Source organism: Brachyhypopomus gauderio, unplaced genomic scaffold (assembly GCF_052324685.1).
Source record: "Brachyhypopomus gauderio isolate BG-103 unplaced genomic scaffold, BGAUD_0.2 sc74, whole genome shotgun sequence".
NCBI lineage: Eukaryota > Metazoa > Chordata > Actinopteri > Gymnotiformes > Hypopomidae > Brachyhypopomus > Brachyhypopomus gauderio.
Window position 1 is genome coordinate 1,341,101 of NW_027506895.1, and position 24,923 is coordinate 1,366,023.

General features: G+C 44.9%; 2 protein-coding genes and 2 long non-coding RNA genes across 8 annotated transcripts; 1 reads left to right on the forward strand and 3 right to left on the reverse strand.

Moving 5' to 3' along the window:
* Nucleotides 1-4,122: 4,122 nt before the first annotated feature.
* On the reverse strand, nucleotides 4,123-5,669 carry ankrd39 (ankyrin repeat domain 39). 3 transcript variants are annotated; one of them, XM_076990229.1, is made up of 5 exons: nucleotides 5,617-5,669; nucleotides 5,052-5,219; nucleotides 4,873-4,976; nucleotides 4,548-4,751; nucleotides 4,123-4,461 (listed from the first exon to the last, which is right to left on the reverse strand). In XM_076990229.1, exons 2-5 carry the CDS (start codon nucleotides 5,140-5,142, stop codon nucleotides 4,312-4,314), a joined length of 549 nt encoding a protein of 182 aa, XP_076846344.1. In that variant the 5' UTR covers nucleotides 5,143-5,219; nucleotides 5,617-5,669; the 3' UTR covers nucleotides 4,123-4,311. The 3 variants fall into 3 exon arrangements, with proteins under 3 accessions (XP_076846344.1, XP_076846345.1, XP_076846346.1); XM_076990230.1 differs by having other exon boundaries at nucleotides 5,528-5,623; XM_076990231.1 differs by lacking the exon at nucleotides 5,617-5,669 and adding an exon at nucleotides 5,350-5,506.
* A 2,311-nt stretch (nucleotides 5,670-7,980) lies between these two features.
* On the reverse strand, nucleotides 7,981-14,501 carry kctd9a (potassium channel tetramerization domain containing 9a). Of its 3 annotated transcripts, none has more exons than XM_076990226.1 (12): nucleotides 14,300-14,501; nucleotides 13,809-13,930; nucleotides 13,329-13,402; nucleotides 13,131-13,221; nucleotides 12,133-12,191; nucleotides 11,814-11,942; nucleotides 11,473-11,540; nucleotides 11,289-11,384; nucleotides 11,029-11,178; nucleotides 10,785-10,890; nucleotides 10,552-10,685; nucleotides 7,981-10,390 (listed from the first exon to the last, which is right to left on the reverse strand). In XM_076990226.1, the coding sequence occupies exons 1-12, from the start codon at nucleotides 14,345-14,347 to the stop codon at nucleotides 10,274-10,276; spliced, it is 1,194 nt and encodes a 397-aa protein (XP_076846341.1). In that variant the 5' UTR covers nucleotides 14,348-14,501; the 3' UTR covers nucleotides 7,981-10,273. The 3 variants fall into 3 exon arrangements, with proteins under 3 accessions (XP_076846341.1, XP_076846342.1, XP_076846343.1); XM_076990227.1 differs by having other exon boundaries at nucleotides 13,329-13,372; nucleotides 14,300-14,499; XM_076990228.1 differs by lacking the exon at nucleotides 14,300-14,501 and adding an exon at nucleotides 14,021-14,220.
* Nucleotides 14,502-17,467: 2,966 nt separating this feature from the next.
* Nucleotides 17,468-19,530, reverse strand: LOC143491401 (uncharacterized). The gene is made up of 4 exons (XR_013125189.1): nucleotides 19,409-19,530; nucleotides 19,134-19,258; nucleotides 18,408-18,572; nucleotides 17,468-18,202 (listed from the first exon to the last, which is right to left on the reverse strand). It is a non-coding gene; the product is annotated as an uncharacterized LOC143491401 (long non-coding RNA).
* LOC143491402 (uncharacterized) lies at nucleotides 17,847-20,123 on the forward strand. Its single transcript, XR_013125190.1, has 4 exons — nucleotides 17,847-18,001; nucleotides 18,074-18,255; nucleotides 18,362-18,517; nucleotides 19,628-20,123. It is a non-coding gene; the product is annotated as an uncharacterized LOC143491402 (long non-coding RNA).
* The last annotated feature ends 4,800 nt before the right edge of the window (nucleotides 20,124-24,923 follow it).

The window sequence follows — 24,923 nt, forward strand, 5'->3', positions numbered from 1 at the left end:
GAGCGGTGACTGACCCCAGTGCCTTAGCACATGTTTAAATCAACAGGCCGTGCAGAGCTAACCGCCGAATATGTTTATCTGTTCTCATGACGGTCGAGTTTCAGTCTCACACTGGCCTCAGCCCCGTTGACTTGCCTGCCGTGCAGCTCGTAAAAGTGCCCATGGTGCAGAAGAACACAGCGCTGGTGTGGAGACACGCCCCCTCACATGGGTGTGTCAGACATTTCTCAGAGGACCATGAGAAGAAGTGAGTGGTCGTCTGGACCGTTCACTCAGGCCTGAGGTACCTGCTGAAGAAACCCAGACTTTAGTCCAAAATAAGCGATATGGTTCGCAAATGTATTCATTGATGTCACACACAATAAAATATTCAAAGGAGTATTCATCTGTAAAAGTGCTGGATGTTAAGCACAATTACAATAAATGAAATGTTTGACTGAAATGAAGGTGGCTGTCTGACGTGGAGAGTCAGAGGACTGTTAATGGAAAACAAAGTCTTTTGGTGTGGCAAGCCACAATTTTTCATTTTTATTCCAAAGCTGCGGAGAAACATTTAAGACCTTTAAAAAATGAAAAAAGGTCAACATTTTGGCTTTTTTATTTAATGGCAAGGAAACCTTCATTCCTTTGGGCATAAGTCTTTACTGAGGTTCTTTAAACTCAAGCTTCACCAAACGTATTTACCACTTCAAAGACCAAGATTCTCCCTCTCTCCCTCTCTCTCATTCTTCCTCTCCCTCTTTCATTTTCTCCTTCTCTCTCTCTCTCCCTCCCACTCTCTCTCTCTTTCTCCCTCAAACACACACACACACACACACACACACACACACACACACACACACACACACACACAAACACAACAAACATACACAAAAGCATTCTGGGGGATATATACAATATAAATGGGCCCTTTTGAGTTGGCCCTTATTTCCTTTCAGAGGGTTTATATTAGTGTCTCTCTGGCAAAGGCAGCAACAGAGAGTCTTTCAGAGTGCTTGTTTAAACTGCTCACTAAATCGAGCCATGCCTCAAATCAGGCACACGGCCATATTTCTGCTCCAGCACCGCTGGTACCATCTGAAATGCATCAGCAAGACCACTGTTGCCCATTAGACTGCAGGGATATGAGGGCATATAGGCAGGAAGGTGCTCACACACATACACACACACACACACACAGGAAATAAGTCTGGTGCCTGTGCTTCTCATGACCCACCTGTAATATCATTAGCTAAAGGTACAGCTCTGTGAGGAGGAAGTCTGTTTAAGCGCTAGCTGATGGCAAAAGCTGAAGATATATACATTATGTACTTTCCTCCTTTCCTAACACACAAACATCCTTCTCTGCTGTTAAATCTGCATAACTATTTTTTACTCTTCCCCTCTCTCTCTCACGCTCTCTCCATCTCTCTCTTGCTCTCTCTCTCACTCTTTCCATCCCTCTCTCAACCTTTCCATCTCCGTCTCTCTCGGTCTCTCTCGTCTCCAGCTGTCTGTATGGCCCTATGTCAGCGGTTCCAGCAACTCACCCGTCTACATCATGTGGTCTGGATGTCAGCACAGCTCCAGCTGGCCTCCGACCGCTGCACCCCACATCCGCCCGTCTACACCAGCCTGGCATCGGTCGGAACTACGGCCATCCCATGGCCCGTCGCCCTTAAAGGAGCACAGTGGCTCCAAAGTTTCTGCCGCACGACATGACGGATGATCGATGTTGACCAGACACCATATGCTAGTGTACATGCTAGTGTATTTGCCTTTCAGACACGGTTGATCAAATTATAATCCAGGAAAGAAAATAATTATTCTGAGATACTTTTCTTGAGTAACATTATGGTTCTCCATCCTGTTTTTGCATAATCAGCTTCTTCTGAAGACTAAAATATAAAACAACAATGTGAAGGAATGTTCCAGGTTTGTATTATGCAGGAACATCACAGTACAGCAACCTTTGACCTGGCACACTGGGCCGAGGAGGCAAGACAGGTTAGCTCACCGAAAATAATTATATATACGGACTGGACCTCAGCCAACTCCGAGTCTGGACCTTAGAGCCATATACAAATATAGAGCATGCTCTATAATCTAATGTGACACATATAATCAAGTCTGAGAGATGTTAGTGTTTTACTCCGATGTATCCGGTGAAGATGCGTAAATGGGGTGAGCGACGTGTGCGGTTGAAGGTGAGAGAAAGCAGTTAAAATAACTCCTCAACTGCAGGAAGGAAAACACAGAGGGATGGTTGGTTTTCTTTTTAATAACACCTCCTGTTCCTGGACTGGTCTGGCTGTTTTAATGTGTGGTGGTGGTGGTGGCATCTCAAAAATAACCCCTAAATAATGCAGAGTAGGAGGACATGGAGGAGGGAGGAGTTTCTCAGTCGGTCTCGGACGGCTTTCTTTGTGACCAGTAAACGACGGCAATTATGAGAGGATTAACACGTTACGGTGAGCTGGAAGGCAGGTGTAGAGGTTATAGGAATGGGAGCACCCAGTTAATATCACACCTTCCCACGAGCGCTACATATAAGGAGAGAGGACGAACATCTCACGTTCAGTGCCTCAAAGCAGCTGATTGAGAAAGTTTGTCAGTTTGCAAACATGATGATTACTTATGATGCTTGTGTCTAGTGGTGTGAGCTGATACATCCCACGATAAACTGATGTTTAGAATTCCCAGAATCGGCTGTGGGCTGTTTCTACAGAAGCAGGCGGCTGAGTGACTGGTAGTGTGCACTTTCAGCCAGGAACATCTACCACACACACACACACACACACACACACACACACACACACACCTCAGGAGATTCACCCAGACCTAATAGCTTGGGCATAGATCAGCAACTTCACACTCAAATAGCCATTCCTTTAGAGTCCTTGGCACTTTAACTGGTGGAGGGAGGGATTCATTTCAGACCCACATCCATCACCGTCCAGAACCGTCCAGCACGCGGGCCGTGTCCTCCGTTCCCACATTCCAACTGCCGTTCTCAGCGCGCAGCATTGGTGCAGAAACCCAGAGCACGCTCAGTTTCACTGTCTCAGACGTCATACCGAGGAGTTCAAGGCACAGATCCTCGGTGCAGCTGTCGTTTGACCCGAATACGCGATAACACACGTTAGCCAACTCGTGAAGGACTTGGTGATTAGACGATCAGCAAAACATTTGAACAAAACATTCTGGCTCGGTAGCACTGCCAAAGCCCCAGAGTCCGCTTTGGCTGTCCTAAGGCAAGCATAAACTTTATTTATTTGTGACTCAGATCGTATGACCAGTGGAGCACTTTCCACCGAACAGATGCCTGGTGTGAGGCCCCGGGCCGACCTGCTCTTAGCTACCCGGAGAGGGAGCACAGAAGAATTACATTCTCACGTTTGTCTTTAGGAATGTTCAGCTCCTCCATGACACCTCCGTCCCACCACTCCATCGATTGTGGGAGAAAGTGTAGAGAAAGACACACTAGGAATCATGGGTATCAAGAACGTGCGATCAGAACGTGATTGGAAATCAATGGCGATTGCCATTGGTCCAGCCGACTGGTCCCACCAATCCCACGACTCGTACGGTCCAGCAGACTGATACCACCAATCCATTTCCATTCACTCTGTTACACTTCGGAAACTCAATCAAAATAACATTAACAGAGAAAACTGGTAAGGTTGTTTGAGTCACATGTATACACAACAAATTCATTAAGCTAAAAGGATGTTGTACTCAGACTACTGGACTGCTGAGTAGTCTTAGTAGTAAGGGCTCTGTGCTCTTATTTGTCATTTCTGTTACACTTTTAAATCTACTACAAGGTTTGCTTAAAGTACCAGAACTGTGATTAATATATAGGCCTGTATTATATATATCTATATACTATATAGATTTCATGTATAATTCATTCAACAACAAATTTGTTTTTTTATTATTTAAATAAAAATACATTAAAATAAAAATTGCATGCTTTTTTTACGCTGAAAAATGCAGAATCGAGAATATCTGGAGCCACAAAAGAAAGGTCAATGGTGCCATCTAGTGGCAGCTTCCCAGTATGACGACTCCATAAGATTGGCCGATTCAGATCATATTCGCTGCTGTGAAACAACTACACTCTGACCAATTAGGAAAACATTCACTTCCAGCCAGTGAACGGTTTTGTTTTATTCTCCAACAAACTTATTAGTGTTAGTAGATAGGAAGAAGCTTCAGAGAGGTGGAGGTGTGGACGCACTGAGATGGTGTCCAGTCTGAAGCAGCAGACCTCTGGTGAGTCCTTGTTGCTCATACAGGTCAGTCACCCTCTCTGTCTAGCAGAGCAGGTCACAGGGCAGGCGTCAGTAACTCCAGCAGAGCACTGCCGTCTGGACACAGATCTACAGGTAAGCGGGACCTTTTATCCTTCTGGGTTCTCAAGGCAGGGCAGCTCCTCACGATCACCTCACACACCTCCAGATGACCCCGCTCAGCAGCCTGCACGCACACACGCACACACACACACACTCACATTAAGAACTGAGAGGAACTGAGAGGATGTTCTGGGTGGTTTTTTTTCCAACCTTATGCAGCGGAGTTGACCCATCATCGTCCGTCAGGCTGGGGTCAGCTCCCCGGTTCACCAGAAGCTGGGTCACGGCCCGGCGGCCGCAGTAGGCGGCCCTGTGCAGGGGCGTGGCCCCGCCGTGGGTCTGGGTGTTGGGGCAGGCACCATGGGTCAGGAGGAGCTCACACACGGGCAGGTGACCCGCACGGCTTGCGTAGTGCTGCCACACAAAAGCCAAGCGTCCCGGGGGTGTGACTATGAGCGCGGCGGTCCAAACTGTCTTTAGCGATTTATCATCTTGTGTAAGTTGAAATTGGATAGATAACCGGGTTACTACTGACCAATGCAGTGTAGCCAGTCTGGTCCCTGATGTTTGGATCGGTTCCTCTTTTTAACAATAACTGGACCCTTTCCAGGTCTGCGTCCAGAGCTGCTGACCATATACCTGTAAATAAGGAGCTTATTAATGAAGTTAGCGCAGCAGGTCAACAGGTGTGTGACAACAGGAGGCAGACGTCACCTCTCTCGAAGTCCATCTCGTCGAGGGTTTGGTGGACGCTGGGAGCTGAACAGCGCCCCCCACAGGAGCACTGCTGCCCCTGCGAGTCCATGCCGAGGTGAAGACCGCTAGCTGCACAGCGGCATGAGAACACACTCCGGCTGGCGGCCTCGTCTCAAAACTCTGCTTCTGAGAAAATGAAATACTGAATTATAATACTGTCAGTATTAAGAGTATTGACTCGTCAGTAGGCCTACGTGGGTTTACTAACAGACTGAAACCGGGACAATTTTAGTTGGCTTATCTAGTTTTTTGTTACCTTAGTTTGACGTTGAGTCACACACACACACACACATACACACACACACACACACACAGCAGTCACGGTGACAGTCACATAGCGCTAACTAGCTAGCACAGCTAACTACATGTGAATCTACATTAGCTAACGTTAAAACCCTCGTATACTGCTGCTGTAAAGTTATATTTGCACTTACAAAGGACATTAAATGACTGATCTCAGTAAGCAGCAACTCTAACTAACTAACTATACATTGTAACAGCGGACCGATGTAAATAAACTCACAAGTAAACAGCATGACTGTACCGGGAATGTGGCGTTTCAAAATAAAAGTCTTACCTTTTTTGGGGGGGGGGGGGTACCTTCAACTAAATTATAGGCACACATGTTGAAGGTCTACATAAAACCGCGATTTCTTTTTCATTATGTAATTTCAAACAAAATGTTTTGGTCAAGCAACATGGTCGGTGAAATGGGTGTAATTTTGATAATCAAAAGACCCAGACGAACTAAAGGCACAAAGGTTTATTGACTATAAAAGACGTGATTCTCACTGGCTTTCTCCGTCAGCGAGATTAGCCTGTTAACAGGAGAGGGGAAAGAAATGAAATCAATGAATCTGCAGAATTTATACATTGTAAGGCTGATTTTTTAAAATCGTTAGCTTATTTTTTCCTGACACCAAATAATAATAAAACTTTGATTCAGCACACACCATCAGTTATTTCAGCTGTAACAGGTTATTCCGAAGGAAAGCGTCCTCATGATTATACAGATAGGTAGATGCATCAGTCCTGGGTATATCTTGAACAGTCTAAGAACCAACATTCACATGTTTAAAGGAAGCATAATATAACGTGCTAAGCAGGGTTTGCCCACTACGGTTTGGCACAATATAGATGAATAATAATGCAAGTTTGCTTGAAAATACACAACAGGCTTTGCCTCCTGAAATGTGTCATCCGGGCTGTGCGGTGCACGTTTGCCTCCTGGACTCAGACCGTAGGACCGGTGCTGGCGCTGCAAGTGTAGCACTGCAACGCACACCATCATCCACAAGAGGGCGATCTTTACCTCCATTCTAAAAAAGTGTACGAGAAGGACAACTGCTTTTATGCATCAAAAACAGAGATTTTTGCGGAAATTTATCCGCAAAGGCCCGTTGTGGCTGCAGGTTGATTCCGTTTTTGCACCTGCACACCTGGGTCAAAAACCTGTGGCCACGCTGACCCTTTGCCAAGACATTTGTGAACTTCTGATTTAAAACCACCCAGCACTGATGCCTCTTAAAAGCGGAGGACAAATTTCGATTGGGGTGTAAAAAATCACAATTGACAAAATATGGCACATTTCATTTCATTTCAGTCTATTTTTGTTACAAGAAATGAAGGCTATTCCATACAAGGAAATGCCCAAATGCTGAATATCTCATACATCAGTGTGAACTCCTCCCGTCACGGGTCAGGTCGACCCGTTTGGAACCAGGACAGGAGGAACGTGACTGCACAGAAGCAGCGTGGTCTGTTGCTGGGGAAAAGGGTCGTCTCACGGGGGGAGGTGTGCGATACCCCACGTGGAGCGGAGCGGAGACGTGATGCTGTGGGGCCGGTTCAGTGGGAGACGTGTACAGTGGGGTGCCATCACTTCCTTCCCCAACGTCGGGCCAGGCTCTCCGCGTGACCGCAGCTGATTTCGTCCTACAACAGGAGAGCAACCCAAAACACACTGAACTGTTGGGAGTGAACGAGTGTCACACTGCTGTGGGAGGAGCTTCGCCATGGCTCATGTACGAATGGCCGTCTAGCCATGTGGGGTGATTCTGTAAGGCAGGCAGACCAGGCCTCCACATTAAATTAAGCTCAGTTACAACTTAAACTACGGCTAGAAGGCCCGATGGCCGTAACTGCTACAAATGGCAGATCTTCTGATGAAAGCAAAGTTTGAATGACACAATGACATATCTCTATGAAAATAGTATGACCCTGTAGTGATGGGCAAATGACACAGAGGCTTGTCACTCTTACTGAAGTGGAGTGATATGAAACAGTGCCAGAGCTTGTATTCATGAAACACCAATGTCACACGACCAATTCAAAATATTTCGAGGCTTTTCATTGGCTCAGTCTTTCAGTGTGTGGCATTGGCTCAAAGCATTTCGATGCGTTCTGAGCCAACGACAGTTTGACGGGTTTGAGAGATTTGAGTGGTTTGGTGCCATACCAGTTATACAAGATGTATCATTACACATCAGCCTTAACCAACATTTAATGACAATATAATCATTATTTGGTATAAATGAACAAAACACTTGAATCACCACTCAGATTTTTCTGAACTTTCTTTAGCGGTTGCTATGGTTTCAGTTGTCCACCAGATGTCACCGTCACTGAAGCCTTGAAGCTTCTAATCTTTTTCGGCACAATAGTTAGGAAAGTCTCAGTGCTTCATGAGGGTTCACTTGCCCGTCACCATCACCCTGCCTTTATATTCGAGTCGTCTGACAAAATAAAAGTGTGAGCCGTCATGCAAACATAAAATGTTTTGGGGTGATCCTGAATTTTGAATGGTAGTCTAGTTGAAATCGTACACTGCCCAGACCCATGTTAATTAAACAGAACAAAAAGCACAAAGAACCACAGGACAGCGGAGTCAGCTTGTAACAGTCCATTTATAGAGTGCAAGAGAGAGAGGAGAGGAGAGAAGCTGTCCTCTCTTTCACCTTACAGAAATACAGCCTGATAACATATGCACATAAATAGCAGACGGCCTTTCCTCAAGGGGCCGACACACACGGAGACTCACACTCTTAAAGTGCTAATGTCTATTCTGATTGCCTTCATTGAACAGGAGTACCTACGCTTACAGAGATAAGACAACGAACTGCATATTGTATCCCATTAACTTTAAGTCGTTATCAGACTGAAATGGTCAAGCCATTAGCAGAAATCTATTCTGACTGAAATGGTCAAGCTGTCTGATCTTTGCAGCAACAAAATCCACGTCGGCGGACGTTAACGGTACACGTGACACACGGCGGGTGGGGGGTGGTGATGTAACGATTGACTAGACGCTGGATGAATGTGCTTCTCCACCAGACTGGCCTGCCCGTCAGACGAACAGCAAGCCGAGGTGAGACCCAGTCATGTGGGCTACCTCATTGCCATGGAAACCAATGCTGCCGTCGACTGGCAACAACTCAAATCCAGTCGTGATCAAGCAATAATAAATATTTTTAAAAGCATAAGAAATCAGCTGAGCACAGTTCTATATATGACGCACCCACAGGGACGAGACGTGTGAAGCACGCAACGCTAAGCTTGACGCAGAGATCTTTTTGGCATGAAGTGAACAAGGACGCTAAACGCTACAACTAACAGCTGAACTAAAACAGATAATAAAACTAATACGGTTAAGGACTAGGGTCATATATACCAATGAGCAGCCCAAACACGCTCGCCAGAGATTATACGTTCTGCATATGAACATACAGACAAGTTGTTTGGCTGCATACAGAATGCAGAACTCAAGAACGCCACAGAAATTTGGTTAAGGACCCGTCGTTCGAGCGGGACCTTCGTGTGCAGGTCTTGAAGGCCCCGGCGGGACGAACAAGGGCACGGTGACGTGTAGGAGGTAGATCAGCCAGAACCAGGCAAACCCGACAACATCACTGCTGAACCCAAACTGCTGCTGTAGCCACTTCAAACAACAGGACACTGAAAACGGTTTACACTGCACATTCATTCATTGCATATGCCTGATCTTCAAATATGACGGTTAAGCTACCTTCTGTCGTGCTGTCTGCGCATGTCACGTGGATAACAATAACTCTGCCTTCGATAGCATGCAAGATATAGTATAGATCCAGATCCAGTTTAGTTCCTGATCTAGAATGGCTTCAATTTTAGCCTGAAGTGTTCTACACGTCACCAAGAGGAGCATCCGTGTGTGGAAGGATCCATCTGATCTCCACCCAGGCTAACAGTGAAGAGCTCCGACCCCCCCACACACTCACTAATGTCTAGTAATTACCAAAAAAAGGCAGAGAGACAGGAAGAGAGAGAAAGAGAGAGACCAAAATAGAGAAAGAAGGAGAGAGGATGGAGAGAGTGAGAGAGAGAGAGAGAGTGCCTCCCTGCTAGGATAAAGCAGCCAGTGCAGACAACTCCAGCTACCCCCGACTCCGTCTCCAGGGAATGGCTAGTGCCCTGCCGAACACACACGCACGCACGCACGCACGCTCGCTCACACACACACACACACACACACACACACACACACACACACACACACACACACACACACACACACACACACACACACACACACACACACACACACACACACACACACACACACACACACACACACACACACACACACACAGCCTCCATGTTCTTCCTCCAACTAAAATGTAACAGATATTTGGTTGTACTCGTCTCCCTAAAATGGTAGACTTCAATAACTGATGGAAAAAAAATATATATATACATTCACTAAAAACTAAATAAAAGTCCCCTGCAGTGAGCAGCTGGAGATCAATGTGACACTGCTTCACTGATACATATTGAGCCTTTTCTACAGTCAGGACTGACTTCATATATTAGTCCAAGCCTAGACATAATGCATGTCTAGAAAACTCCCATGGATTAAATCCTGTATACACAAGAAAAATGTATAGATGCAAAAAACTATATTTGGCATGACAAGTGGCAAAAATGCAGAGTTTGTCAAAAACACTACAAGAGGCTTTAGCCAATCAAAGACCCTGCATGTGCCGAAGTGCAAAACAGTAAAGCTAGGTGGGCAGAGTTAGGGAGGGGGCCGGGCAAAGTGCCAGTATTGCATATGATTCCGAAGGGGCGTGTCATGGAACGTTCATAAGGGCATATTGTGATAGGCTGGCTGCTAAGGACGTGAGGGCGCAGAGTGCTGTGGTTGGTTATCTCACACTCTGGGACATGTGCAGTGGAGTTAGCATCTCTTCAAAGATGGCTCCCTTCACGTTCGAGCCGCGCAGGTTCGCTTCCTGTAAATCACAGCCCGACAGGTCACAGTTCTAATAAGAGAAGAAGACACACAGATTATGAAAATGAAAATAGTTCCAAACCAGTGTAAAGGCCCCGAGCTCGTGGGCGGCCCCTGCTGGAGCAGGCTGCTACTACCACCAAGGTCATGCATTAAAGGACCTGCCAGTGCGTTCTGCCAGGGGCCTCTCACCTCCAGATCAGTGCCGGCGAGGGTGGCCCCACGGAGGGTGCAGTTCTTCAGCTTGGCGTTCTTCAGCGTAGCCACACGCAGATTAATGCCAGTCATCTGGCTCCCCTCCATATCCACCCCCTTAAGATTGGCACCTACCCCCACACACACACACACACACATCTTCATTCCCAGACCTGGGATAAGGTTTGGTCCGACACTCTTCCATCATGTGAGCAGAAATATGCATGTACCCTCCAGGTTGGCCTTGAGTCCTGATGGGTCCTCAAAATTGCAGCCCTTGAGTGAGGCCCCCTCAGCATTGCAACACAGCATCTTAACGCCCTGAAGGTTAGCACCCTGCAACGAAACCACAGCAGAACCACGCCGTCACCCGACAGAGCAGCCCGGGTGTCTGCACGCAGCTGGGCGGCGTGGCACCGGGGGCGGGGCAGAGGGAGGGGTTAGGAGATGTGGGCGGAGCCGAGCGGCACCTACGTCCAGGTTGGCCCCGGAGAGGTCGGCTCTCTCCAGGTTGGAGCAGCACAGGTTTGCGTAGGTGAGGTTGCAGCGGCTCAGGTTGGCCATCTTGAAGTTGATGTAGCGCAGGTCCAGACGAGACAGGTCAGCGCCGCTGAAATTCAGACCCTGAGACGGTGAGAGGGGAGGAGGAGATTACAAACAAACAAACAAACAAACAAAAACACTCGAACACAGCAAACCCCTCTGGGGTTTAAGACACCCAAAACTGTGTGTACCTGACAGCGTAACTCCGACTTGGTGGGTGTGGCGAGCAGGAACCGTACAAACTCCTTGCGTGAGATGGGAGAGTGGTCCTCAGGAGGGTGTGAGCTCTGTGGGGCAGCAAAGCAGCCATCTAACCGCACAGCCACACAGGGCAACCTGGACAGCAGCTACGTCGACCACGGTGAAGGCCTTTACCTTAATGGCCACCTCCAGCTGTTCAGCAAGCTGCTCAATCCCAAAGAACCGAGCTTCTTCCAGGACCCCTGGAGGGCAGCAGAGCACGTGTTCAGTGTAAAGGTTTTGATATTACCCCGTGTTACAGAGTTATGAGAGAGGTTCCCTCTTACGACCTGCTAATATTAATCTGCCATTTCTACTTTGATTTGCTTACACAAAGTGAATTATTTTTACTTATGGCCACCACTAAAGGCACCACCACTAAAGGCATACCCGCAAGCTTATTTTTTTTACTTAAGGATTTGGTCTGAAAATAGAAGTGCCACACCCACCCCGCCCAGTATGTGGGCCACACCCACCCAGTAAGTTAACTCCTTCATTGACGATGAGTTGCCCGTGCCGAAGGTAGTTCAGAATGGGCTCAAAGTACTCGGGACTGCGGTCGATGAGGTAGGCCCCACTCTGGTCTCGTTTGTTACCCCATACATCTACGAAGGAGAGAGGAAGAGGAACGTGAGATCTCAAGATCACATCTTTCCAAAACTAATGGATTGTTTCAGGAAATAAGACAACAAAGACAAACTTGCAAGCAGTGCGGGGGGTGAGAGGGTGAGGGGGGGAGGGGGGAGGGAGTGGGGGGTGAGGGGTATGAAAGGGGGGGGGGGGGGGGGGTCTTACCCTTCTCTCCGAACATGTGTGCCAGCATGCTGTCAGACTCCTTGCTCACGAGGGTACTCCTAATGAGAGCAAAATTAAATCACCACAGCAACCTCATCACCAATGATCAACCAGCCTGAGTCCAGCCTGTGTGGTCAGTTCTGGACTTTGCCCACACGGTGACAGTCACAGTCAGCTCGGAGTGGCAGCTCAGGGTAACGATTAGACACTGGGAGAAGAGTTTTGAAGTTTTCTACGGTGAGCTGGATTCAAGTAAAAATAAATAAATAGGAGGTAGAAACAAACCCAATGTCCGGATTTAAGGTTACACTTGGTACCTACACTGCACCACTGATCACATTACATCTTCAAATTTCTGTCTGGGAAGTCAACAGGACTTTAATAACACATATTTGAAAGGAAATCAAGTAACCGGGTGCTGAAAGAAATAAATTCAATCAGCATTACAGCAGCAGGCTGGCGACCTCAGTTGTTACGCACGGTGCTGGAAACACCAGGGTCAGGGGTTCAATTCCCAGCGAGCGGACACAGTACCAACTGATATACAAGCAACTTCGGCGCCTGCCGAATTCCATAAATGTACTTTGACTTGGAAATTAAAATGCCGCAATTAACAGCCAGACAGGCCAAAGGAAACGGTGATGATTAATGTCAGAACAATTAACAGATCTATAAAAAGCTCGCACTGAACTCACCACGGCAACGTCAGTCACACGGACGCGTCCTTAGACACGTCCACATTCTTAGCCTTTCGTTTGCAATTCATACTCGGCCATAGAAATAAAAACAGGACTAACCACTCCGAAGCTTGGGCGTTACATTACACTTCAACTTGACACATCATTCTGCATTTAACCAGCATCCACATATCTGTTATGGCCAGCTGTGTGTTTTATGAACATTAAACTGCACCGGAGCTTTCTTGTGTCTCTTATTACTCATTACAGAGAATTTGTGGTTTATGTAAACATCAACCCACCACCACAAACACTACGTACCGCGTGGTTGTGAAGAGCCGTCCACCTACGTTCAGAGTCAGCCAATCGGAGTGGGAGCCAGAGAGGTCATCCGCAGCCTCACTCTGAGGATCTGAAACACAAACACACACACTTACATTAGAGCATATTCTTTGTTTCAAGGGCATTGCTGAAAACAATATGGTGTCAAAGGAATGTGAAAATCAGGCAAGAATTTACCAAGAAAGGCATCTCCCTCCGACACGTATAACACATCATCATCCCTGTAAAACACGTATAACACATCATCATCCCTGTAAAACACAGGGAACGCGATCAGTGTTTACTACCAATAAACGGGCAGTTTAGGTGAGGTCACCTTTCTAAACAAGACCAAAATTACTGCCCCAAGTTTGTCCTTTTGCAAGAAACCCCAAGAGGCTGCACACACACACACACACCTCTGGGTTTAATTCATCAGCCTACCATACTGCACCATCACTTATTCCATCTTCAGATGTGGAAGGGCTACGCATGCAGTGCCAAGACCACCCCGTGTTTACCGAGAAATCACACACACACACACACACACACACACACACACAAACAGGCAGGCAGACACACACAGACAGACAGACAGACACACACACACACACACACACACACACACACACACACACACACACACACACACACACACACACACACACACACTCTTACCTAATGAGGGCTATGTCGTCAATCAGCCCACCTCTCCCATTGAATAAACACGTCGCCCTGATTCCCAGTTTATTGCTGGCGACGGATAGGAGGTCCGACAGAGTCCCGTACACCGCTACAACCTGCGGGGAGGAACGAGTCCGTTAACGAGTCCGTTATCCCGCCTGGAGGAGACCGGCGACATCACCACATCACGGCCGACCACCGCTCACCGCCGCGGGGACTCGGTGACACCCGCTAAAAGTCCCGTTAACTTGAGCTAACCTACACGCCGCGCCACAGGCCTCGTCCTCGGGCGGTCCCGAGGGTGAGCGTGTGGCTAGGCGGCGGCGCCGAGCACCCAGGGCGGGGAGAGACGGGGCAGCGACACCGCTCACACCAACACGGTGACACGACGGCCATGTTAGAACAAGACACGGCCGCTACGCTGTGGTCGCGCGCGCCCCGGCCAACGGTCTCTCACGCGCCCCGACCAACGGTTTCTCACTCACCTTGCCGTTTCTGCAGGACCCATTGATAAAAAGTGTAACCCTTCGCATTCTTTGTTTAAGCTACAATTATTATACAGTATTGTGGTTTATGAAAAAATAATTTACTATCTCTGCGATCTCCGCATCGAACTCAACACGATAAGCGGAGACAAAAATAAAAAAATAAATAAAAAATAAAACTAACCCACTTAGCCAGTTTACAAGGTATCGGGACTACGACAGGGCCAGCCAATCAGAGTACGCGCAATATTACCCGTCCTAAACGGTAGACCAATCACAGGCAGCGTTACACAAAGAGGACCGTGGTACAAGCCAATCAAACACAATTGTGGTATAACTTCATTCGGGAGGAATTTGTAAGGGGAATAATTATCTCAGGGAGGTGACTTTGTTCAGAGAGTTGCTCTTGCCTGTATGCTGCACTAATATATTAAATTTGAGAAGCAATGGAATAGAAAAGGATTTATATTAACGTGCCACGTTAACATTAGATAGTTAAATTGGTGTTTATATCATTAATTAATCATTCTGGGTGTATGTTCACAAAATGTATTTTGTATGATAGCTAACATTTTCGTTAGCAATAAAAAAAATTAATAAAGGTAATCATATTTTGAAAACAACTTTCCAAAAATTTTCCAATGAAGTCAATCGATAAGCATTGACATAAATTGACATTGACTTTTCTCTTCCACTAGATGGCGTATGAGGAAAACACGTTGACGCTTATCTTGAAACAGACCTCCCATTTTTGGGACTGGGCCTTATTAAGTTGAATGTAATACCTTTGCTTACTAAGTAGTGCATTTCGTACGCTATGGTGCATAGGCTAAATTTTTAAAAGCTCCATAAATCATTTTGAAGTTTACAATTAGGCTAGGGTTCTCGTGAGGGCTATAATTCTTATCTCTAAAAACTTGTGCTGATTAGTCAATATGGGCTATCAGTCATTTTAACAAATAGGCAAATTAACCCAGCTGGTAATGGGTGATAAGGAGTTTGCAGTAAGAAATTAAATTAACACTGTCAGGGATTTTAGATAAATAAAAACAAACAACTGTTCCTTATTTAGTTCTAGCAACCTTAGACTGCTGCATACAAGACTCCCGATGTAATCGTAATGGAAAACATTGGTATTCGTTAGTGAACGCCAGCAACACAGAAATAGACTTTATTATTATTTATTCTTTATTCCTACCCTAACCTACCCTATGCTCAGGCTTATTAATATCTGCATATGCCATAACGCTGATACTGTCTTACCCATTGTGCTGAATGCATCTTGATATATTACCATCATAATCATAGTGGTCTTATGAAATCATGCAATGTTAAGGCTCTTTTACAGTGACCTACTTCTGCATACAGTTATACACCTATTTGGACATTTATAACGTGCCCCATATAAGCCAAACCTAATAGACTAATTAAATGTCAAACAAATATGTTTGCACTTATATACCTGGAAGAGGGAGTTAAACAGTAATATGACAGCTATAGGAATATTAATGAAAGGCTTTAGCAATCAGGCTGTGAAAGACAATATCCTGTTTACAGCTGGGTGAGTCTTACATGAAGACGTCAATCTTATCTTTGGTAAGTTATTTTCCAGAATGTCGGTCTGTAACTGCTCACATATTCTGCAAACACACAGTGCCGATAATCGCCTCTCTGTGTCCACTGTTGACAATTTACCCACCAGATGTGGGACACTTCACTATTGTCCATGTCTCCATGTTTGGGTAATGTGGACTGAGTATTATCTCCTTGAAGAATAAATTAGATAAGGCAGGCCACAGACAAACGGTCTTCACTTTATGTGCCTGACCCAGAGTCAGGGAGACAGGGCTCATTAGCATGTTGTGTGCTTTATGGCTGACCTCAAACGACTTCTCTTATGCAGTAGATCCTCCAGTGTTGATTTAAACTCTGCATGTAAGAGCATAGTGAAACATAAATAAAAACCCACAAGTAATGAATTCATCAATGGGGATCACATTTTTCATAAGGACAAATAATATTTTATTGCATGCTACTGTTTAAAGCTAACGAGCACACCAGGACACTGTTCAGAATGGAGTTTGACTTAGCTATTAGCTAAACGTTTAGCTATTTTTATTTCCTAAAACAGGAATGGGCTTTGGGCTATTATTTTTCTTATAGTACTCTTCAGAACAGCCTAAAACCATTATGAAACCAGTGGATATGTGAAATCCTGGCACCCTGACAGACCCATCCTGACAGACCCATCCCCACAGACGTAGTCATCCTCTCAGACAAACAATGAAATGGTCCTGGCTCGGTCTATAAATCCACTTCTATAAATCCGGCTCTTTGCCCTATCTAAACATTTAGATTAAAAAATACACATACCCCAAAATGCTACACTGTCTGCCAAAGTGGAAAGGCATACCATGGCAACAATGTTCCTGACTCCAACCTTACAAGGCTAAGGAGAGGAGTGTAAACTCTTTCAGGAGTGATATTGGAAATGGTATAAACCAGGAAGCCTATTATCAAAACCACCAAGGTGAAGCCACTTCAGACCCTACAAAACCAAAGCCGAGATAACGGTTTTTACATCCCTTTGAAACGTTTTCCCATGACTGTGGAGAACATTGCCTGCAGGGTCTGCAGGGCCTTATTAAATACCTTCACACTTTTATTTAAACATAGTCCTTTCTGCTTCATCAGAAGGACTCCCTTTATGCTATAACTAATCCTGAAAAGTAAAGAAATTAAAATGAGTACATTTCATTCTCAACTACCAAAATCTATAGCATTTTTTCTTAACATGAATGCCAAAACCTAATCATTAAAAAAAAACACGTAATTAAATCTTGCATTAGAACGGACTTCAGACCAAATGCCTTTAATTTAGGCCTACGTTGGCCTTTAGCGAGAGAAAACCATTATTCATGTTTATTATTTAAAGCTTTTGAGAGAGAAGTGGAGAGAGTGAATGAGAGAGGGAGAGAGGCTGAGTTTATTTGATGAAACACTGTGAGGTGATATACAGGCAGAAAATACCAAAACAACTTGTTATTTAAGTCGAGACACAGCTCTCAAACATGGAGTTTGTTCTACTTTTAATTAGCCTCTGTGAGGCTGGTTCAGACAGCGAGAGAAAGAGAGAATCACGACCTTATTTAAATAACAGTCCCTAGTCTGAGTGGATGGAGTCTATTTGGCTTTCAGTTATTATATTAAAAAATGACACAAACACAACCAGACAGTCAGTCAGAGCGAGAGAAAGTGGGGTGGGGGAGGAGACAGAGAGAATGAGAGAGAGAGAGAGAGAGAGAGACAGCGACCAAGAAAGACAGAACAAGACAGAGAATGAGGGTGTGAGAGAGACAGAGACAGAGATACAGAGAGAATGAGCGAGACAGTGAGAGACAGACAGGTAGAGAGAGAGACAGACAGAGAGAGTGAGATTTTTTTAATGCAACCACCATGGCTTTCCAGCCCAAAGACAACATACTGCCCAGACATGTGAAAGCTGGCCATATCAACACGGGCTGGGAGGCCAGGAACAGGAGGGAACTCAATGTTCCCTTGAACCGCTGTAGTCAACAGCAACACGTCTTTGACTAGACTGATATGGACTCACAGAACCAGCAAGTTTATTTATATAACGCATTAATTGCATTTTCTTACAGAAACTGTAGTTGTGGAGATGTAGGCTACGGGTAGTAAGAGGTAGCGTCCCAAATACACTTGACGGCATACTGTATGACTTTGTAGATTTTAATGTCTGCATATTCCGTACAGGTTCCACAGCGGGTGTCGTAGTGGGCGTTTAAGGCGTTTCAGTCCTATGGAGCACTTTGCTAATCTCCATCAAACAGGGCAACAGCCTTCAGTTTCGAGGGTCTTTCACACGGCACCACGGGTGGCTCGCTCCGAGTACCGAAGACAAGGAGAAAGGTGTTTTAGCACAAAGAGCCCAAAAGGTACACTTTTGAAGCAGACTCGATCGTTGTTATCGGCACATTTCCCAGCTCATTACACAAACGTGAAGAAATTAACAAGCTAATAGCGTTAACTACCCATTTCTAGGCACAGGCGCCATTTAAGTCAAAACCTGAGGAAGGAAAAGGCCCACCTGGCGTGATGGGACGCGGTTGCGGTTTGGATTCAGATCCAACTACGGGTCTGGTCTGATTCCGCTGGTGCATCAGTACTGACGGGTCTGGCAGAGCATACAGCGTATAGGTCCGTGCACATAACAGCCACACTTGTGCTAAAAAAGAAACTTCCTCAAATAGACCTACAACAAGATAGAAAATAGTAAATGCAATTTCTAAGAGAGAAAGAACTGAGCAAACACGTCCAGAGAGGGGAAAGAGAGAGAAAATACGAAAATAAAGACCCAAGGAAAACCCAAGAGCGAAGCATTGGTTCACGATACATTAAAAATGTATATATTAACATAGACTTTGAAGAACACTACATTATGACTTTATAGCAAATTCATAAATTATACAAAGCTATATTTAACAAATGTCTCACCTTAAAAAAATGGGAGAAACATAATGTGACTAATTAACACTGCTCCCAGAAATGTATGTACAGAACTCACTGAAAGGCCAGACTTATGCTGTAATATGTAAGCAATTATCACTAGGTATGAACATGTAACGCTGAGATGTTTAGTCCTATTATTTCCAAAAATATAAAAAATATTTTATTTTAATATATAAAACATTGTGCTATAGTTAAACTTCAGCATGAAATTTTAAAACCAGGAACTATAGAAAAGACTCATTAACCTCGTCTTATCCAAACATGTCTTTCCTGTCAGGTCTTCACAATGTCTCTTCTCTCATACCTGAGTTCTTGACATCAGTGTTCAGTGCTGGTGGTCCTGAGAACTTTCATCTGACTGTTCACCGAGCACCTTACCACCAGCAGCACAGAGAACCTGGATAGAGAAGCATCTCCTTTCTGTCAGAACTAAAAGAGGAATATATAAGGCCACTCATCCTGGTCAATACGTAATAGTGGTCACTTCATATACACATGAAGTGTCTTTAACTGTATTTATGTTTCCACCTTTGAGAAAACACTACTGTTGGCATAAAGGCCATTTGAAGGGCCCCTTACAGTCTTTTTATAACTCCAGCTTGAAGCAAGTGAGTGCAGTAAGAATGATTAGAACTCTGGAAATGTCACTGGAAATAACCGAAATGGTCTGTGTGTGATATCCTCTGTCGTGAGTTGTCGAGTTCTCTCCTGCCCAACAAATGAATTGGAAATCAGCCTGTGGAGAATGCAAACAGCTGCCACAAATCAAACACCCTGTATGTGTCTGTGTTCTTGTAGATGTCTGCGAGGGGAGCCCTGCAGATGCCTGTCCATAAAGCAGGAGATGTGAGCTATCACACACGCTGTGGTGCTGCCGCTATTCATCAGGGCCCACGCTGGAATGTGAATCTCAGCCAGCAAGGCCACAAGCCATCATTTTCAAATATATTTAGGATGAAATATTGACGCGTCCGTGGCATTTAAACCAGGGCCCTCCATCCATGCCATAGTCCTCATATAAGTGTGTGACAGATAACCCAGCAGGTGAACTCAACAGTGAACTCCACTCAGAACGTTCTGGAACATCGATCATCCGGGCTGCTTCTGGTAATTGCACTAACTTGTCACTTGTATTTTGCATAATGTGGCAAAAAGGGCCTGCATAATTGGCAAAGGAGGTTGTGATAGCTGTAAAGGTGGCTGCAAATTTGGGAATAAAGTTTATAGCCGATAGCTGTAAAGGTGATTGCTGTAAAGATGACAGCTGTAAAAGTGACTCTAAGGGTGATAGGTGTAAAGGTGGCTGTAAAGTTGACATCTGTAAAGGTGGCTGTAAAGGTTATTGGTGTGAAGTTGTCTGTAAAGGTGATGAACAATCTCAATGCCTCTCTCCTCCTCTCCTCCTCCTCAAACGTTTGTTGCCATGGGCCTGCCAATCAGCAATGAGAGAGCTGGTTGCCAGGACATTTTAAGGACATGGAGAATAATATTTATACAGTGTGATTCTATAAATGCCTCCTCTTCATATCCACTTGATCTCCACCAGCTGTGAGCTGCTGCTCAACCTCCAGATCTTTGTTATGTATGTTTAAAAGTTCGTTTTAAATTGTTAGTACTTTTGTCAGCCATTTTACAACAGCAATTTATCATTTTACTGCTTAACAGTTTTGGGAGAAACAAAATGTCACTGAGTACAGTAGCACCACCTGGGGCAGTAGGGGTTACAGGAGTTGGAGTAAGGGTTCCAGATGTTGGAGTAGAGATTACAGGTGTTGGAGTAAGGGTTACAGGTGTTGGAGTAGGGGTTACAGGAGTTGGAGTAGGGGTTACAGGTGTTGAAGTAGGGGTTACAGGAGTTGGAGTAAGGGTTACAGGAGTTGGAGTAGGGGTTACAGGTGTTGGAGTAGGGGTTACAGGAGTTGGAGTAAGGGTTACAGGAGTTGGAGTAGGGGTTACAGGAGTTGGAGTAAGGGTTACAGGAGTTGGAGTAGGGGTTACAGGAGTTGGAGTAGGGGTTACAGGTGTTGGAGTAAAGGTTACAGGAGTTGGAGTAGGGGTTACAGGTGTTGGAGTAAGGGTTACAGGAGTTGGAGTAGGGGTTACAGGTGTTGGAGTAGGGGTTAGGGGTTGAAAGTAGGGGTTGAAAGGCCAGCATAACTGAAAAGCCAAGAACCTGGTAATTGGGAGTTTTCCCCTGCTGAGATAAACTTTACTGAGTTAAAAATTACATATGGGCTGGAAATATTCTGGTGATAAAGTATCAAAATATGGCCCTGCGTGTTTAGATTAACTCCATTACATAAACTCTTCCCGATGGGATTGTGGGATTTCTTGTGTTTCAGACAGCCAGTGTGCTTTTTAAATCAAGTTGCACTTAGAGACTTGAAGCTAATTATCTCATTACTCCACATTATGCTTTATTTGTTTTAGTTTGGAGGGCCTGTTTTTCAAACAAAGCCGATTTCATCTCATTGATGTACAGTTGTGATCAAATTTATTCAACCCCCAATGCTGCGAAGGGTTTTATGGAATTCAGTGCACATTTGTAATTGTGTTCATAATGAAATCTTACAAGGACTTGTTAAAGAACTAAATGCAACTAAGATAGCATCAATTTTTTTTGTCATAAAGTATTAAATGGCCTTTTTGTGATTTCTTCATTGACACAATTATTCAACCCCTTTACGACTACCACTCCTAAGAACAGAGGTTCATTCCAGTGTTTTCCATCAGGTATTGAAAACATCTGTGGATGTCAACGAGCAGCAATCAAGCATGATAAGCACCAATTAGGCAGATTTAAAAGGACTGTGATACTCAGCTCCTTCTAGACATCTACTGGTGTGTTTCCAAGCATGGTGAAGGCAAGAGAATGGTCCCAGAAGACAAGAGAAGAGGTTATTGCTCTTCACAAGAATGGCAATGGATATAAAAAGATTGCGAAGTTGTTAAATATTCCAAGAGACACTATCGGAAGTATCATTCGCAAGTTCAAGTTAAAGGGCACAGTGGAAACGTTACCTGGTCGTGGCAGAAAGAAGATCCTGACCGCGACTGCTGTGCGCTACCTGAAGCGTAATGTGGAGAAAAATCCCCGCGTGACTGCTAAGGAACTGAAAAAAGACCTGTCAGATGTGGGCACTGAAGTTTCAGCTCAGACAATAAGGCGCGCACTGCATAACGAAGACCTCCATGCCAGAACGCCCAGACGCACCCCCTTGCTGACTCCAAAGAACAAGAAAAGTCGACTGCAGTATGCCAAAAGTCATGTGGACAAGCCACAAAGGTTTTGGAACAGTGTACTGTGGTCAGATGAAACTAAATTAGAACTGTTTGGGACAATGGACCAGCGCTATGTTTGGAGAAGGAAGAACCAGGCTTATGAACAAAAGAACACCTTGCCTACTGTGAAGCATGGCGGGGGGTCAATTATGCTTTGGGGCTGTTTTGCTTCTAATGGTACAGGAAAGCTTCAACGTGTGCAGGGTACCATGAATTCCCTTCAGTACCAGGAGATCTTGGAGGAAAATGTGATGGAGTCAGTCACAAACCTGCGGCTTGGGAGACGTTGGACCTTCCAACAGGACAATGATCCGAAGCACACATCCAAGTCCACTAGAGCATGGTTGAACATGAAAGGCTGGAACATTCTAGAGTGGCCATCGCAATCACCAGACTTAAATCCAATTGAGAACCTCTGGTGGGACCTAAAGAAGGCAGTTGCAGTGCGCAAGCCTAAGAATGTGACTGAACTGGAGGCTTTTGCCCATGAAGAATGGGCTAAGATACCCATAGGTCGCTGCAAGACACTTGTGTCAAGCTATGCTTCACGCTTGAAAGCTGTCATAACTGGAAAAGGATGTTGTACTAAGTACTAAAAAATAATGTCACTAGGGGGTTGAATAAAACTGATAATGATGTGAGCACAGTAAAGACATTTGTGGTTATTCCATCATAAATATTATGTTATGTTTGTCTAATTTATAAGTGCCTCTTTGATATAATTGTAAATAAGATGACTGAAATTATCAAAATCAATGTCAAACTGGCCAAAACACTTTATTTCAGTGGGGGTTGAATAAATTTGATCACAACTGTATTTTATATAGTAAGAGAGCATAAAGTGTCTCCCCACGCTGGGTTACAGCAAGTACCCTTATGAATATTTCATGCTGCTTCAAATAATACTGGCAAACACAAAGGCTCTAGAACAAAATCCCATAACAGGCTTGTTGCAGCCAAAGTTTAAACATGAAAAATCTCCTCAATAGTTTTTTAGGATTTTGTCAACCTGGCAGGTATAACCCAAAAAATTAAAATGTTCTACCATTTCGGATTCACGAAAATAAAACTTGAGTTTTAAATCTCTTTATAGTACATCCCACAAGAAGAATGAAGGTTTCAAGTGTTTTTCTGTAATTATGTTATTAGTCAATACACCTCTTAACATGTCAACGAGCTGTACTGAGCAGATCTCATATTCTCACAGGGTCTAACACTTTTTTAAAACTATAAAACTCGTGATTTTCTACAATGCCCAGACAGCACTGTGAAATAGCTGTGTGTTCAGTATCATATTAGAACCAACACCTATAAAAGAGTAAACGAGACTGTTTCTCTGGGTACTTCTCTGGGGGACCACTGCTGTATACTGATGTAACACCCAGTAATGCTGAACCATCTTCATAAACTAAAGAGATGGAAGATGACTGGACTATCTGCTGAGTTTAGGTCTTGGCCTGGTGTATTGAGGTAACTCTCACTGAAACTCCAAACACTGCCATCTTACTGGAAGGACACGTCACACACCACATCTGTGTTCCTGCCTGAGGAGATATGGAGCATCTCACCGAGGCATTTAAAGAAAACGTAGCATCACTTCTCTGATGTCACCGTAAACGCTGTCGCATCGAGGCCGGTGATCTAGCTTCAGACAAAACATCAACACAAATATGCGTTACATGTCTTTTTTACATGAACCACAACATCAGAGCAGAAGTGAGAGCTGACTGGCAGGTGTAGACGTGCCGGAAAGTCGCGGCATATTCGTCCAGAAAATGACCCCTCGCTCCGTTTCGACAGGAAGCACCGTGTTGTTACGCTCGAGGGACCTGAGTGATGATACTAAAATTGAAGCCCAATGACAAGAAAAAGTGTAAAGAGGCTGTAAATAACTGCACATAAACAACCAATTCCAGTGCGTTCCGTTTTCCATCATCATAGCACGGTGTGCACTTCACATCATTTATATCACGTGTTTGAGTTATACTGAATCCTGCCATCTGTGAATCAGCGTATGACTGTAACAGAACGGCAGAGGGGAATGTGACAAGTATGAATAATACAGACACCTAAAGTCCCAAAGGGGATGTAATAGGGACGAAGAGGAGACAGAAACAGAGAGAAAGGAAGAGATGAGGGGCAGTACAACATGAAACGTCACTAACTCAACCATCTCCACGTCGATATATCTCAGTTTTATCTCTTGAATCCATCAGATTACTGCTGTGAGCCTTAGCAGAGGTTTGCAGAGTGTGTGTGTGTGTGTGTGTGTGTTATCTCAGGAATTGCATTGCAATGATGCAAACGCCCTTGTCAAGAAGAAGGGTAAACACCTATATGTTTGTGTACACATGTTTGTTTGCATGTGTGTGTGTGCAGGTGTTTTCTTATGCATGGACATAAAGGTGTGTTTGTGTGTGTGTGTGTGTGTGTGTGTGTGTGTGTGTGCAGAGGAGGTGTTACTCATTTTCCCCTTTGCCAGGTTGGAAATGCGTGATTGATGTGGCGGACATGTGCAGCTCCTGCAGCTTACAGCAGATCTGAATCCCAGCAGGTGCTTCACAAATCAGGACTAACACAGCAAGCTGTGTGTCATCTCAACCCACTCTTTCCTTCCTGACTCTCTCTCTCTCTCTCTCTCTCTCTCTCTCTCTCTCTCTCTCTTGCACACTCCATCATTCTTGGCTGTAATTATTCCACACCTACAGAATGACGGCCACTCTGTTTCCTCTGTTTGCTGCTCCTGCAGAGAATGACTCTGAGTTAGCAGTTGTAGTGTGAGATCCCTGATCTCTTGAAATGTACCGTCGTG